The sequence below is a fragment of the Taurulus bubalis genome (genome assembly GCF_910589615.1).
Source record: "Taurulus bubalis genome assembly, chromosome: 10".
NCBI lineage: Eukaryota > Metazoa > Chordata > Actinopteri > Perciformes > Cottidae > Taurulus > Taurulus bubalis.
In genome coordinates, this window is record NC_136598.1 from 18,686,301 (window position 1) to 18,701,661 (window position 15,361).

The 15,361-nt window shown below is 43.2% G+C and overlaps 2 protein-coding genes across 2 annotated transcripts in view; one reads left to right on the top strand and one right to left on the bottom strand.

Moving 5' to 3' along the window:
- sphkap (SPHK1 interactor, AKAP domain containing) overlaps positions 1–3,929 on the top strand; it is a gene marked incomplete at its 5' end in the record, with an annotated part of 45,646 nt that extends 41,717 nt beyond the window's left edge. Inside the window, 4 exons of the mRNA XM_079225004.1 lie at positions 373–456; positions 1,204–1,253; positions 2,194–2,378; positions 2,964–3,929. Coding sequence (XP_079081130.1) covers positions 373–456; positions 1,204–1,253; positions 2,194–2,378; positions 2,964–3,116 — 472 coding nt within the window. The 3' untranslated portion in view covers positions 3,117–3,929. The remainder of the gene's footprint in view (positions 1–372; positions 457–1,203; positions 1,254–2,193; positions 2,379–2,963) is intronic.
- A 732-nt stretch (positions 3,930–4,661) lies between these two features.
- On the bottom strand, positions 4,662–14,622 carry daw1 (dynein assembly factor with WDR repeat domains 1; the record flags this gene model as incomplete). The annotated part of the gene is made up of 14 exons (XM_079224705.1): positions 4,662–4,696; positions 4,881–5,043; positions 9,701–9,730; positions 10,173–10,249; positions 10,649–10,763; positions 11,258–11,360; positions 11,489–11,595; positions 12,086–12,193; positions 12,312–12,411; positions 12,501–12,623; positions 12,724–12,782; positions 13,552–13,696; positions 14,299–14,371; positions 14,583–14,622. The coding sequence occupies 14 exons, from the start codon at positions 14,620–14,622 to the stop codon at positions 4,662–4,664; spliced, it is 1,278 nt and encodes a 425-aa protein (XP_079080831.1).
- Between the last annotated feature and the right edge of the window lie 739 nt (positions 14,623–15,361).

The following is a 15,361-nucleotide window of genomic DNA, read 5'->3' on the forward strand; positions in this document are numbered from 1 at the left end:
CACCGCCATAACACTCGCCGCTTCCTGCAACCTTTCCATCTACCTGCTTACTTTAACCTCACCTCATCTCCCGATCCATGTTGTGAAACAAAGGGCTCGGCTGCCTGTCCACCCTCTCCACCTAGACTCCCTCCAGAGCTCCTCATCTTCATTATCAGATAGGCTTGCTGCTGGACGAAAATCACCAGCTCTCCCACCCCGAGGTTCCGATTCCGCTGCAGCTGCAATTTATATGTTAATCACCGGCTAATTAACAACATGTCCTGCATCGCTGCGCCTGGTTATTGTTCTCTTCACACGTCAGTGGTCACGTCGGACGTCTTGCGATAACGTGCGAATGACGCTGTCTGTTGTTTTTTTATTGGTTAACAGGAACGGGAACAGCAGCGCATCGAGCCTAGGCCAGGCAGACCTGGACGCTTTTTCCGATGTGCCCACTCAGATCACGGTGATCAGGTAACCGTCGCTGTCGCAGGCCGCTGCTGACATATTTCTCATTAATGTCTCTCTCTATCTCTGATGCCCATAATTATATATTTTTTCTAATACGACAGAAAGTCTGTAGATAGAATATTGCATATTCTCACCTAGAGCACAGTAATCAGGTTTCATGTGACTGTGACCCTGAACACTCATGCTCATGACAGATTAAAGCTAATTACATATTCTGTCATTTAGCGCAGATAATAATGTTCCGTTTATTAGACATAAGAGCCTTCCAGTCTGCTGCATTTCTTCTTTTCTATTGTATCTATATATATCTTGAAACCGTTTAAAACACAATTATTAACACAACACAGAGAAACAATTTATAATACATACTTACATTAAAGCAAAAGTAAATAGCATTAGACATTTTGAGACATATAGATTTTTTTCTGCAAGTTAAACACACAATGGGATGTTTTTTTACATTTACTTTTTTGTACGAACTAAACAAACAAAATGTAACTTTAATTGGTGAGTTTTAAATATGCTGGGAGGCAGATTATTTTAAGTTTTAGACAGAGACAGTTTAGTTGACTTATGCTAAACTAAGCTAACCAGCCGTTTCGTATTTACCATATATACACATAAGGGTGGGATCAATTTTCTCATCTAACTCTGAGCATGAAAGTTAATTAGTTCCAAAAATGTTGAACTATTCGTGAAAGTGATACTGTATGTTACTGTTACTTTAAATAGGTTGTTTTCCCTTCGCAGTGAGCCGACAGAGAAAGGACATCTTGCAGGAACAAAGGAAAATGTCTTTGGTAAGTGTAGTGATGGCTTCTCATGTCATCGTAATGTAATCAACTTCTTATTTAGTCCGCTCCTCTAGCTGTAACATCTCTCTCTAACCAAGAGCTGTTGGGGGACTCATGTACTGGGTCGGTGATTAATCCCTCAGATGAATGTGCTTGAATAGAGGCAATTCTGCTCTCTGAATTAAAGATGGTCATCAGAAACTGAGAAGGGACCCATACTTTCAGAAGTGTCTCAACACAAAATCCATCTTTGTTAAATGACTTACGCTCCAACAAAGATGATCTCAAAGCAAAACTGAGCCTTTTTTTCTGTTTATTGAAAAACATATTTTATGCAAAGGTTTGGCACGTTGGTTTTTGATGTTCAAGTACAGAAAAAAAAGAAATGTCTGCGTGTTAGTGCAGTGCTTTGATGGCGTCGACAACATATTTAACAATGAAGGTGTTATTGTACAAGTTAATTCATTAGGATAAACACCTTGTTTTTGAAGGGCCCTAACATACAATACAATCAAAAATGAATAACAAGAAGGCTCATTAAAGGAATAGGAAAGACAAAAACAAAAAACAACCCTTCAACCGTTACACTACAAATAAGACAATAAACACTCAAACATCAGAAAGAAGAGTACATTTGGGAAAACAACCACTTTATGGCAATAGAAAGGTCATGAACAAATGTTTTCCCAGCAAAACTATACAAGAGAAAAGTGTATCGTAAAGCATGCCATCGCTTGAAACATGTGCAGTTTTACTTAATAAGAACACGAGCCCTTTTTAAAGTGAAACGATGTTAAGGATCGTAGACCTTCTACTACGATATCAAGGTTAATTCATTGCCATTATAATAACAATGCACAAATAAATGTTGTAGTTGTCCCTTTATGCTAGAAAAGAAAACCACAGAACAAAAACAGGGCATTCTTCTCACCTTTTGGTTTCTCAGAGAGCGGTTCAGAGAGGACGGCAGGCGGCAGCAGCAACCTCAGGGTGCTGCTAGTGGTGAACTGCGACCTTGAGCCCGAGTGCGTGGACTCGGAGCTGAGAGTGGCCCTGCAGTGGATTGCTGCTTCCGAACTGGGCCTTCCTGCTCTCTACTTCAGGAAGTCCAAAGAGAAGAGGGCTGCAAAGGTAGGCCCAGCTGTCAAGTCAAAAACATGAAAATCAGCAGGCGTCATCAATCAGTCATATTTAAATGATGTTTGGTTTGATTACTTTAATGTATTCTTTTGACATAAATATGATACAATTATATTTTTAAACTACATTTGTATTGCATACTACACTGTGATATTTTTGGCATACTACATTGACTTTTCCATGATTTCTTTTATAGAACTGTTTTAAGACATACTATATATAAATGTGACATTTTGTATGGCATACTATGCTATATTTTTCATTGCATACTATACCATGACCCTTTTTATGTTTTGTTTATAACTTTTGTTTTAGATGTTTTATTACATACTATACTGTGACCTTTTTATGGCATTTACCACAGACTGAGACTGATTAGTTGTGCTGTTTTACAATCAGAGTATAGTAAATGTAAGTTATAGTGAGTCGCTGACATAACCATCTTATAGTGGTGATGAGGTATAACTTCAGCATTTGTGTAAATACCCTGTATTATATATTTTTTGAGACGTTTCTACCTTTTGCACATTTCAGCAATAGTCTACAAAATGCTGACTTAAATGCGTCTCCTCTCAGTTCCAGAGGGTGGTTCACCTGATGTCTCAGAAGGCGTGGCGGATTGCAGACCTGTTCAACGCTGTGGTCCAGTTCTGTGAGCTACATGAGAAAGAGGAAGAGGAAGGCCGGTCTCTGTCCAGCCTGTTTGATTGGCTGTTGGAGACCCTGTAGCTTCCACTTACTGCAAACAAAAAGACACTTTTTCGCTCACACTTCTAACATCTAACTTGTTCCGAACTGTTTGCCAGATCCCGTCTCATTATATCAAGTGTCTCCTACTGCAAGTTAAAAGCACAACACGATCACATACTTGAGAAATATATACACCTCGATCTGTCCATGGAAGTTGTTTAGTGTCCTTTGGCAGCCGTGAATGGACCTCCTCCCTTTAATGAAAGCATGTTTTTGTTTCCAGAATCAATTCCCTAGTGAAACACGCACAGATTTTTTTACAGATTCTGACAACCAAATTATGCTCATATTTATTCCAAATGAACACACATGAAGCAAAGTACCAATAGAAAATGAGAAAATACAGTTAATGTCAGAATCAGCTCTCTCGTGAGACGCATACACAAACAAAGCAAACTGGAGGTATAGTTTGTTTTAGCCGTTACATTCTCCACACAACTCATACTTTTTATATCAACAGAAGCCCAGAAAATAGCTATTTCACCTTCTTCTAATTGCCACTTAATTTGCTTAAAATAAGCAAAATGACCATATCTTTGTTGTGTTTGTCGGCCAACATACCATCTCTGTTGTGACCTTAAAATTCAGTTCTAAGTAAGTATGTTATCTTATTCATGTTACTTGGGAACTGATTATTTTGGATAGCTGTACTGTATATACTGTAGATTTGGAACTGCACCTTGGAGTAGTGGACTGCTCTCTTTAGCTTTTACTATGTCAGGAAGACAGAGTGAGGTTTGTAATGTTGAATTTGTACGTGAATTAGGTCTGTTTATTTCTCTACTGAGTGGTTCTCTAGTGTTGGGGGGGGGGGGGGGGAAAAAAAGCACACAATTCAGCTGTAAACTGTCACGGTAGAACTGAATGTATTTATCTTTTGACATCAATAAATTTCTGTGATGTGAATTACAAGCAGACTTGATCCATTTGTGACATTCAGCAGAAAGGGAACTGAACACTGTTTAGTAGCACATTTATGCACATTCATCCACATTGGTATTACATCGTATTGGTTGTAAACCAGCAGCTATATGAACTTGAAGCTACTGAAAAAATATTTGGCATTTTATTGTATTTATTTCCCAGTCTGTAGGCGTGTTTTTTTTTTACTTGGACAGAGCCAGGCTCGCTGTGTCCTGCTGCTTCTAGTCTTTATGTTAGGCTAAACTAATTGCCTCCTAGCTTTGTCCAAGAATTTGTTCGAAAATGTCGGTACATTCCAAAAATGTAGTTTTAAACTAATGACATTTTATGAGCAAAGTTTCCACTCTGTTAAGGAAACAAGTGAAGCTTCAAACTGTTTGAGTAACAGGAGGAACATCAGAGAGACAAATTATATAATCAAGTGACGATGATTTGCAATGCCACTTTAACCTGACACAGATTTCAAGAACCAGATGTATACCTTAAAGTGAATGCAGATGTTTAAATCTGTATTTTACAATTATAAATATATACAGTGAGATATGAACTGTTGTATCCATGTATATGCCCATCTGATCCTCCCACGGGTCAAGGGAAGAGTCAGTACCAGATCTGGCATGTGTTATCCTTGCTGCCTGCAAGAGAGCACAAACAAGAACAGGTGGCTGCGCAGAAGGACACAGCTGCAAGCTTTTCATCTAAAATGGCTATTTAAGCATTTCTGACGGCTGGCCAGAAGCAGTGTATCCACTGCCCAAGGCCACATTTTACGTGTGTGTGTGTGTGTGTGTCAGATGTAGAGTGAGTGTAAGTGTATACCTGTAATGATAGTGTCACCCTCATAGTTGAAGACGCAGGAGAAGATCTCGTCGGTGTGCCCCTCCAGAACTTGGAGGCAGACTCCAGACTGAACGTCCCACAGACGAGCCGTTTTGTCGGAGCCGGCCGTCAGGATCCTGCTGCCTTGGGGGCTGAAACAGATCTACCAAGAGAGGAAAAAGAGGACGTTCTATCCAGAGGTGTGTGTGCTACACGAGCGTAGAATCATGAGCTACAAGAGAGAGAGCTGAATAAGAGATTATGCAAGAAGTAGTTGAAATGACCAAAAATGAGTGAGTTTAGAACACTTCCCACATCACCAACATTATTCCACAGAGGTAATTTAACTTGTAATACTTGAGGAGGATTAAGGCACCAGTGGCACTACTTAAGCTTTTACACTAGAGGTTTATGAGAATCATGGCTGAAGCTGATTGTGTTGGAGCCTTTATCGTTACCTGAACGGTTTTCTATCCCCATAGTGAGGAACAGGAAGAGATCATTTAATAAAGCTGACACTAGATGGCCGTAAGATTAAAGTATGCGTTTATTAATACTCTAGACTGAGCACCAGGGAGTGTCCCTGATCAGGAAATGGAAAATGACTACAAAGGCAAAATGGTCAGTTTAGAATGTTGAAAAAAGACTAGTATGTTGAGAAAGAGTTAGTTCATGACTCATAGCTCAGGGTTCGGCGAGCCAACCGCATGCGGCTTTAACAATCTTTCAAAGGGAACACCTCTTATCTTGGAGTTTGAGGCGATACTGTGTCACTGACAATAAAACATGTTTTAATGTTTTAACTAAATGTGCATCACATCATAATACGTCACTGTTGGCACCTGTCTCTGCTGGTAGCTAATCATGATTTGCAGTAAACTGTCAATGGGTAAATAAATAAAAAAGAAAAGTCAAGGAGAAAAATAGAGTTTAATTCTGCGTGGACGTATTCATTTGCTTTCACTGCCAACGATGCTGGCTTACCCGTATGCTTGATATGTGGCGAGAAATTTGCAAACAACAAAAAATTTAATTTTGAAAGACACTTCCAGAACAAGCACACAGCATTTGCTGAAAAGTATCAAGCTGGAGATGAGCGAAAAAGAGCGATTTCTCAACTGCTGCAGCAAACTGAGCAAAGTAAATATACTTTCACAAAGTGGATCTAGTCTCCAAAGTCTCTTTTTTTCTCCTCTTCATAAGAGTTTGATATTATTATAACAGGTAGCATAGTAATACAATTAACTTTATTCTTGTTCTATAATTTCATAAATACAACAAACTATAGTTTTTGTATATATAATATGACTATATAGAGCCCAGACTAAGAGCGGTTCAAAAAACCCTGATGAATAGCAGCCCACGGTCTGAAGTAACCTCGCCCGGACAAGGGAAACCGGGGCACCCTCCCGGAGCCAGACCCAGGAGGGGAGCTCGTCGGCGAGCGTCTGGTGACCGGGCTTTCGCCCATGGGGCCCGGTCGGGCTCAGCCCGAAGAAACAACATGGAGCAGCAGTCACCCCGTGGACCCACCACCCGCGGGGAGAATTATCGGGGCCGGGTGCTATGCAGACCGGGCGGCGGGCCAGGCAGGAGACCTGGGCGAGCCGATTGCCGGCAGCATAGACTAGCTCTAGGGACGTGGAACGTCAACTCGCTAGCGGGGAAAGAGCCGTAGCTGGTGCAGGAGGTGGAGCGGTACCAGCTAGATTTAGTTGGGCTCACCTCCACGCACAGCATGGGCTCTGGAACCAAGCTCCTGGAGAAGGGTTGGACTTTGTCCTTTTCTGGAGTTGCCCAGGGTGAGAGGCGCCGGGCGGGAGTGGGGATACTCACGAGCCCCCGGCTGAGCGCCGCTATGTTGGAGTTTTCCCCGGAGAACGAGAGGGTCGCCTCCCTGCGCCTACGGGTTGCAGGGAGTAAAGCTCTGACTGTTGTTTGTGCTTATGCACCGAACAGCAGTTCAGAGTATCCGGCCTTCTTGGAGTCGGTGGGAGGGGTCCTGGAAAGGGCGCCGCCTGCCGACTCCATAGTTCTCCTGGGAGACTTCAACGCTCACGTGGGTCATCGGTGCAACCCGAGAACCCGGTGGTGGACACCGGGGGTGAGGGAAGCCGTCAAACTGAAGAAGGAGGCCTTTCGGGCCTGGCTGGTCCAGGGGTCTCCTGAAGCAGCTGACGGGTACCGGAAGGCCAGAAGGGCTGCAGCTGCGATGGTCGCGGATGCTAAAACTCGGGCATGGGAGGAGTTCGGGGAGGCCATGGAGAAGGACTTTCGGTTGGCCTCAGGGAAGTTCTGGCAAACCATCCGACGGCTGTTCACAGCATGGGGGGGGGAACTGCTGACCCGGACTGGGGACATCGTCGGGCGGTGGAAAGAGCACTTTGAGGAACTCCTAAACCCGGCCAACATGTCCCCCGGAGAGGGGGCAGCGCCGGAAGACTTTGGGGTGGTTTCTCCCATATCCCTGGCAGAGGTCGCTAAGGTAGTCAAAAAGCTCCTTGGTGGCAAGGCGCCAGGGGTGGACGAGATCCGCCCTGAGATGCTGAAAGCGCTGGACATTGTTGGGCTGTTTTGGTTGACACGCCTTTTCAGTGTCGCATGGGGGTCGGGAACAGTGCCCATGGACTGGCAGACCGGGGTGGTGGTTCCCATCTTCAAGAAGGGGGACCGGAGAGTGTGCTCAAACTATCGTGGCATCACACTGCTCCGCCTCCCGGGAAAAGCTTATGCCAGGGTGCTGGAAAGGAGGCTCCGACCGCTTGTCGAACCTCGGATTCAAGACGAGCAGTGCGGATTCCGTCCCGGTCGTGGAACAGTGGACCAGCTCTTTACCCTCGCAAGACTACTGGAGGGGTCCTGGGAGTTTGCCCAACCAGTCTACATGTGCTTTGTGGACTTGGAGAAGGCTTTCGACCGGGTCCCTCGGGGGTTTTTGTGGGGGGTGCTGCGGGAGTATGGGGTGCCGGACCCGTTGGCAGGGGCAGGATATCTAGGCGCAGCCAGGGGGCGGAGAGGATCCGGTTCGGGAGTCTCGGGATCGCCTCTCTGCTGTTCGCGGATGATGTGGTCCTGTTTGCCTCCTCGGACTGTGACCTCCAGCATTCACTGGGGCGTTTTGCAGCCGAGTGTGAAGCGGCAGGGATGAGAGTTAGCGTCTCCAAATCTGAGGCCATGGTGCTCTGCCGGAAACCGGTGGATTGCTCCCTCAAGGTGGGGACAAACTGCCTACCCCAAGCGAAGGAGTTCAAGTATCTCGGGGTCTTGTTCACGAGTGAGGGTAAGGTGGAGCGGGAGATCGACAGACGGATCGGTGCGGCTGCAGCTGTAAAACAGGCGCTGTACCGGTCCGTCCTGGTGAAGAGGGAGCTGAGCCGGAAGGCGAAGCTCTCCATTTACTGGTCGGTCTACGTTCCAACCCTCACCTATGGTCACAAACTCTGGGTCGTGACCGAAAGAACGAGATCTCGGATACAAGCGGCCGAAATGAGCTTCCTCCGCAGGGTGGCCGGGCTCACCCTTGGAGATAGGGTAAGGAGCTCGGACATCAGGGGGGAGCTTGGAGTCGAGTCGCTGCTCCTTCGTGTCGAAAGGAGTCAGCTGAGGTGGTTCGGGCATCTAGTCAGGATGCCTCCTGGACGCCTCCCATTAGAGGTTTTCCAGGCACGCCCAACTGGTAGGAGACCCCGGGGAAGACCGAGGACACGCTGGAGGGATTATATCTCCCGGCTGGCCTTGGAACGCCTCGGGATCCCCCAGAATGAGCTGGAAAGTGTTGCGGGTGAGAGGGAAGCCTGGGTCGGCCTGCTGAACCTGCTGCCACCGCGACCTGACCCCGGATAAGCAGCTGATAATGGATGGATGGATGGAATATGACTATATATTAAACTGTGATATCAAATAGCTTTTGCGGCTCCAGACACATTTTATTTGGTGGAAAATAGGGCAAAATGGCTCTTTGGTAGGAAAGGTTGCCGACCCCTGTATTAGACATTTGTGTTAAAGTGTCATAAATAGCCCAAAAACGTGTTTTGTGAAATCACAATGACCTTGACATTTGACAATCAAAATCTAATCAGCTCATCCTGATGGACGAAATTAAATAATTTCCTTTAAGGAGAATGGGAGGCATAAAAACATGGACATAAAAAAGCATGGGAGGGGTGGGGGGGGGGCCCTGTTAGAAAGAGATTAGTGTCTTAATCCTCTGAAATGTGCCTCCACCATCCTGCCTGATGTTTTAGTAAACAGAGGTAACTTCTAAGCCCCTTATACATAGAAACCCTCTGGGCCAGAACCTGCAGGACGGACACACTTGTGAAAAGCAAGGCAAGGAAAATGGTACATGGGTAAAATCACTAAAGTACAAGGCCAATGCAGGGCATACACAATAAATGCACATAGTTAATGCCAGATTATGTGTTTGTTGGACTGAGCTAATGCCAGGCAATGTTATAACAACAGCACAAGTTATTTTTGAGGATGTGTGATTACATGCGATGGCATGGGTGCAACATTTAGTGCCGAGTTTAGAGGCTGATAATAGAAGTTTAGACCATGCTAACTTATGGTCAGAAATGACAATTGTTTCTTGTAATTTCTCATGGAGAGCCACCTAGAAAACATCTAGTTTGGAAGCTAGAGATTCAATAAGTTGGATCAGCAGAAGCATTACTACAGTCCAATGTCCTACTTGCAGAGTTGTACCATGTGACCACAGTAAGCACGAAACAGCCTGAAGCCGGAACTCCTGTCCCTCTACTTCAGCATCACGCTTTATCCAATGTTAACAAGGCAAGTACAGGCAATGTCCTACTTACGGCCCAGGCCAGGAGAGATGTAGCTACCCACTGAGAGTAAATGTAAAAAAAAGAAGGCACAAGCACATTCACACCTGTAACTTTCCTGATGCATTCACACACTTGTGCTGGTGTCTCATGGCCCGTTATAAAAATGCGTACTCCCAAACAGGTCTGTGAGATAACGGTCTAATAATGGGTACAATTATATTTCCTGGGCCCTGTTTGTTAATGTCAAAGGTTGACAGGAAGTACAAGTGTATCATCCTATTCCCTATAGCCAAAAACACAATTATGATGAAACTATATATAAAGAGCCTCGGTCCTAACTCACTTCTGTTCTACTCTGTTACCAGACACGCTAGCTCCATAGCTTTAGAGAGATACACTGGAACTAATCCTACCGGATATATACATAGTTACAGAGTGTTAGAAATAGACTCATTGCTAGATCTTTGCTAAATGAGAAGTTGGAGCAATAGCAACTACGTACCTTGGAGATCTCTCCATCGTGACCCTCCAGGGTGACAAGACATTGATGTGTGTTTGCACTGAACACTCTCGCTGTACCTGACAGAGGCAGAGATGGGCAGGGTTATTTGTGTATATGTACTTACTTTTACATGATAAAATGATGCTTTTGTTTATTTAGGTTTCAGGAAACCAGCGTATAAACAACAAATAGCATGCATGGCAGTAGAAAGTAATTTAATTCAATTATGTTTTATGTCATTTTAAAGTAAACCTCACGTGTGTGTGTGTGTGTGTGTGTGTGTGTATAGAGAGGGAGAGATAGATATGTGTGTATATATATATATATATATATATATATATATATATATATATATATATATATATATATATATATATATATATATATATATATATACACATACACTTTATTCAACCTCAGGGGGAAATTTGATGTATATTATTTTACTTTATGTTATACTAATAAAATTGCCTCACCATCCGCAGAAGCAGTAGCAATGAGCTGACCACTTAGATCAAAACACACATCTAGCACCTCTTCTTTGTGTCCAACCATGGTGGCCACACACTTCCCACTGACTGCCTCCCACAACTGCAAATACAAACATATAACACAAAACCCTAAGTAAAATAATTATACAGAAACACAAACAAGTGGAAAAACACAGACGCAGTCTCATGAAATGACTTGCAAACAGCTGGAAGCTGTATTAAGTGGCTTTACTTTAACCATCTCCCCTAGAGGAATACAGTGAGGTGGATAATTTGTCAGAGCATGACTCATCTTTGTATAATTAACATGTTCGGATTACATTTTCTCTTTTGAATGATGGAAACCTGATGGAGACTGGAGGTGGGGAGAGACAGAGAGTGGGAAATAGAAGAGGGTTCAAATGAATGGAAAGAGCCCTCTCATATCTCTTGTTTTGCAATAGTTTAAAATGTCGACGAATATAAATACGAATATAATGAATTAAAAACAAACTACTGCGAAATAATTGCAGTCGGAAAGAGACTTTTTTGCAAAATAATTGAATGTTTCATTTAACTCTTCCAAATACAGTCTTTTGGCTGATGATCATTTACCTTGCAGGTTTTGTCCATGGAGCCGGTGACTATGAGGGAGCAATCCCAGTTGAACTGAACATTGCTGATTTCCCCCGCGTGACCAACCAAAGTGTGGACACGTCTGAGAAAAACAGAAAAGGCAGTAGGGAGTCAGTTGCGCACTCATGTGTGCAGAATCTATTAGTGTTATGCATTTCCTGTACAGTATAAATGATGACACTTATTGCAATGACAGTGATCACGTCTGACCTTCCTGAAGCAACATCCCATATAGCAACGGTGTGGTCGAAGGAGCCAGTGACGAGCTGATTTCCCACTGTGTTAAAGCACAGAGAAAGGACCTCCGCTGTGTGACCCTGGATGAAATGGGGGGAAAAGAGCGCATTATCTCTCCCTCTGTGGATGAATATGCATATCAAATACACAATATAATTTATTAAAAATAATACGGACTCAAGCCTTAAAGATAGACTATTAAATTATTGAAATAAATGAATAACAATGAGCATGGCAGTAAAATTCTATGCGGAATTGACTGCTCAGCATTATGGGTTCTTCGTGGTGTGAAGTGCCAACCAGTCACACCACAGACCCACGTGCAGTCTGCACATCAAAGAGAGGTCACAAACACTCCCCTCAGAACGAGTTATCAGCGGCCTTATTAATAAAGAGTTGCAGGTACAGTCAGCATCAGATCATGGGTGGATATGTGAGGGTAACAACACTCAATTTAGAAATAATTACTCTCGGAAGTGTTAATTATTATTATTATTAATGATTGAATGGGAGCCTGGAAGGAGCAAGGGAGGCAGTGGGATATTAGAAAGTGAAGAAAGGATTACTCACAGTCAGAGTGGCCACCTCTTCCCCAGTCTCCACATCCCACAGCCTGGCAGTAGCATCCATGCTACCTGTGGCTACCAGTGTACTCTGGGGGTTGAATGCCAGGCACACCTACATGATACAAAACTCTCTTTAATAACAGTTGCTCGTGCTAGATTTCAGCTACAAAGCAAAAAAGGATGGAACATTAATGGAATCAGTTTCAGTTCAAACAGATGGTCATACATACTATTTCCGCCACGTGTCCGCAAAAGGTATAAAAACATTTGCCCGTCTCGGCACACCACAGTTTACAGGTCTTATCAAAAGAGCCGGTGGCAATCTTGTCTCTAAGTTTCAGAGGGGTGAAATAAAACAAATAAACCAATAGAGCAATGATCTCAGATGCTGTGAGAGATTTTCTGCAACAGCTCATTACCCATAGGGATTGTTGAATGCAATCGCATAAACCACGTTCCTGTGACCCTCTAGTGTGTGCAGATCCGTGCCTGAGGCGGTGTCCCAAACTCTACACGTCCTGTCATAGCTCCCAGTTATAAACCTGTGGAGCATTAGAGAGAGAAAGAAGAATGTAACAAACAAGAAGATATAACGTTTCCTATACTTAAAAGTGAAAGAATGTGTGCTGCGGATGAACCTACCTTGACCCTGATTTGTCAAAGGCCACGTTTGTCAGCGGCAGTATGTGTGCCTTAAGCCTCTATTAAAAAAAAGATCAGATAAAGATTAGATAAAACCTCCAAGGCAATATAGTTATTTAAGTCATTCGTCTTTAAGATTACCCATGTAATGCCCATATTTAAATACTCTGACTTTGATTTTACCTTTCCCTGCTGGCCCACCAGTGGTGGAAGGATTTTCTCTCCCTGTGCAGAACTGCAGAGTCACCAGTTTTAGACACAAGCAGAAAGCATCCATATTCTCTGACCTACAGCCACATAACAAACCCTAATCTCTTACCAATTACGTCTTGTGAATTCACTAAGACACCCATGAACCACCAGCTGTTTTTATCATGTTATTACACTGTCAGCATGCTCTCTTGGTTTCTAATTCTGAGACTTAATAACCTAACCACTGCTGCTCTCTAGTGTTTTAATGGAGCACTAGTTAATTTTACTACTCACACTTTCTACGGATGTAAATAACATTCATGAAGAGCAATGATCAGGGAAATAATATACTGCTGTAATAAGCTGATGTTGCCAAAAATGTCATCATCCGAAGAAAAAAAGCAAAATCCACTAACGTCCGTATTAGTCCCTCAATCACACGCAAAATGTACATGCCAAGATGTTTGTACCGAAACAAAGACAAAGAGCTTTTTATATGAGCTGTCCCGGGACCTTGAATATCTGTACACTGTAACAGGAAAATGTTTGAATATCTTCCACAATCTGAGCTATTTTATTGAATCTAGATGTCATATCATTGTGTTGATTTATTTATAATTGAGTACAGTGTCTGACCTTAAAGAAGCAGAACCTGTGGTGGTCCTGCTCGCCCTGTTTCTGCTGAAGTCGCAGGATCAGCTGTTTGACCTGAACAGCCCGGGACTCTGTGATCAGAGGCTCAGATTGCCTGATTTCTGCCAGCAACTCATCTGGGTTTGATCTGCATGGTGGGGAAACATACATATATATTTTTATTTATTTATTCACATTTTTTTAACTTAAGATCCCCTAATAAGGATATTTTTTTTAAAGTGATAACATGAGAAAAAACATACTAAATAATAATTTCAGTAAATCTTAGAGGTCAAACGTATTCAGTACGAGCATGTATAAATTAGACTGTTGAATTTTAAATACAGCCTAACAGGCATAACTTTGTTATCCTCAAGGGACACATGATATGTAGTTACAAAAAAGTGTTATGCGTATCAGAAACATTACATAATATAAAAACCAGAACTGTGATAAGTCACTTTTTTGATAACCGACAACTAAACAATTACTATAACTTACAGTGTAACGTAACCCTAACATGGTTAGGCTAGATAGTGCAATGGGTGTTAGGTGTTTTAAGTGTTGTTTAGTTTCCCATTCAGAACAGTGGACATGCATGTTGGTTGGGAGGTTTGGTGATGAACCCCATCATTGACCTCAAGTGTAGAGGTCAATGATAGTTAGGGCTGGTTGGAAGCACAAAGTAATCACTCAACCACAGTACAGGTAACCTAACTAGCTAAACATGACTGGACACAACTCACGCACCCTGGAGTCAAATCCAAGAGGTCGATCGATTTGGTCCTCAAATATCCTTCTTTCTCATATTCCAAGATTATACCTGAGAGCAGAAAAAAATGAATGAAAGCAGGAACGGCCACTCGTGCCGGCCGAATTGAGCCGACCAAGTCGAGCGAACCAACAGTATAGTTGTACAGCTAACTAGTGTTAGCACAGTTCGGCTAAATTGAAAACATTCCTCGACAGCAGTGGCGACTTCCATAAAGAGGACGGACGTTACAATTAGGACACATTCAAACTATTCGTCTTACCCGGTGGATAGTATCTGAGAAGGAACCGCTTGAGTTTCATTTTACGATGTTCCCAGCCTTCTCTGACATCCGCTATCAACAAACCGTTTCTATGACGACTGATTCAAGACGCGTGCCGTGCAGTCACCGCGCATGCGTAGTAAGTTGGGGGCCCCATATCGTTCCAGCAAGTGTTTTTGTTGTGAGTAACCAGTAATGTATGTTATGCCTACTAGGTAAGAATAGAGGAATATACGAGAAATAACCGAAGCAGCATTGCTTTTGACTCTTTCATGCAGTCTGCTCGATGCTTTGTGAGCCTATAGGCTTCTGGTTTGCACAGGTGTTTACAGGGCTCTCAAGTTTTTAAGACAGGTAAGAGTGACATCTCTCTCTCTCTCTTTCTCTATCTCTCTCCTACGTTTTTCTGATTGGCTATTCCTGTAGCCCATTTCTTTTTTTTGATTGGCTGATGAGTGCCACCTCGGCAGAGCTCCAGGGAATTCGGGGGAGACGTGCTTGATTCCTCCATGGTGACCGAAATGCGTGACAGTCACGCTCAATGCGTGACACTTGAGAGCCCTGTGTTTAATTAACTATTGTATAGAGTTTGAGAATTAGTTAATCACGTATTAATAACAGGGTCATCTTATTCCGAAGGCTCAATTTGCGTGTATGTTTTTTTATTTATTGTTTTATCTTTATCTATCACACTTCAGGCTTGTACTAATAGCCTGTAGCGACCCTGTACTGGTGCCTGTCAGTGGGGAGGGGTCGCTCGATCACCTCTCACTCTCTCC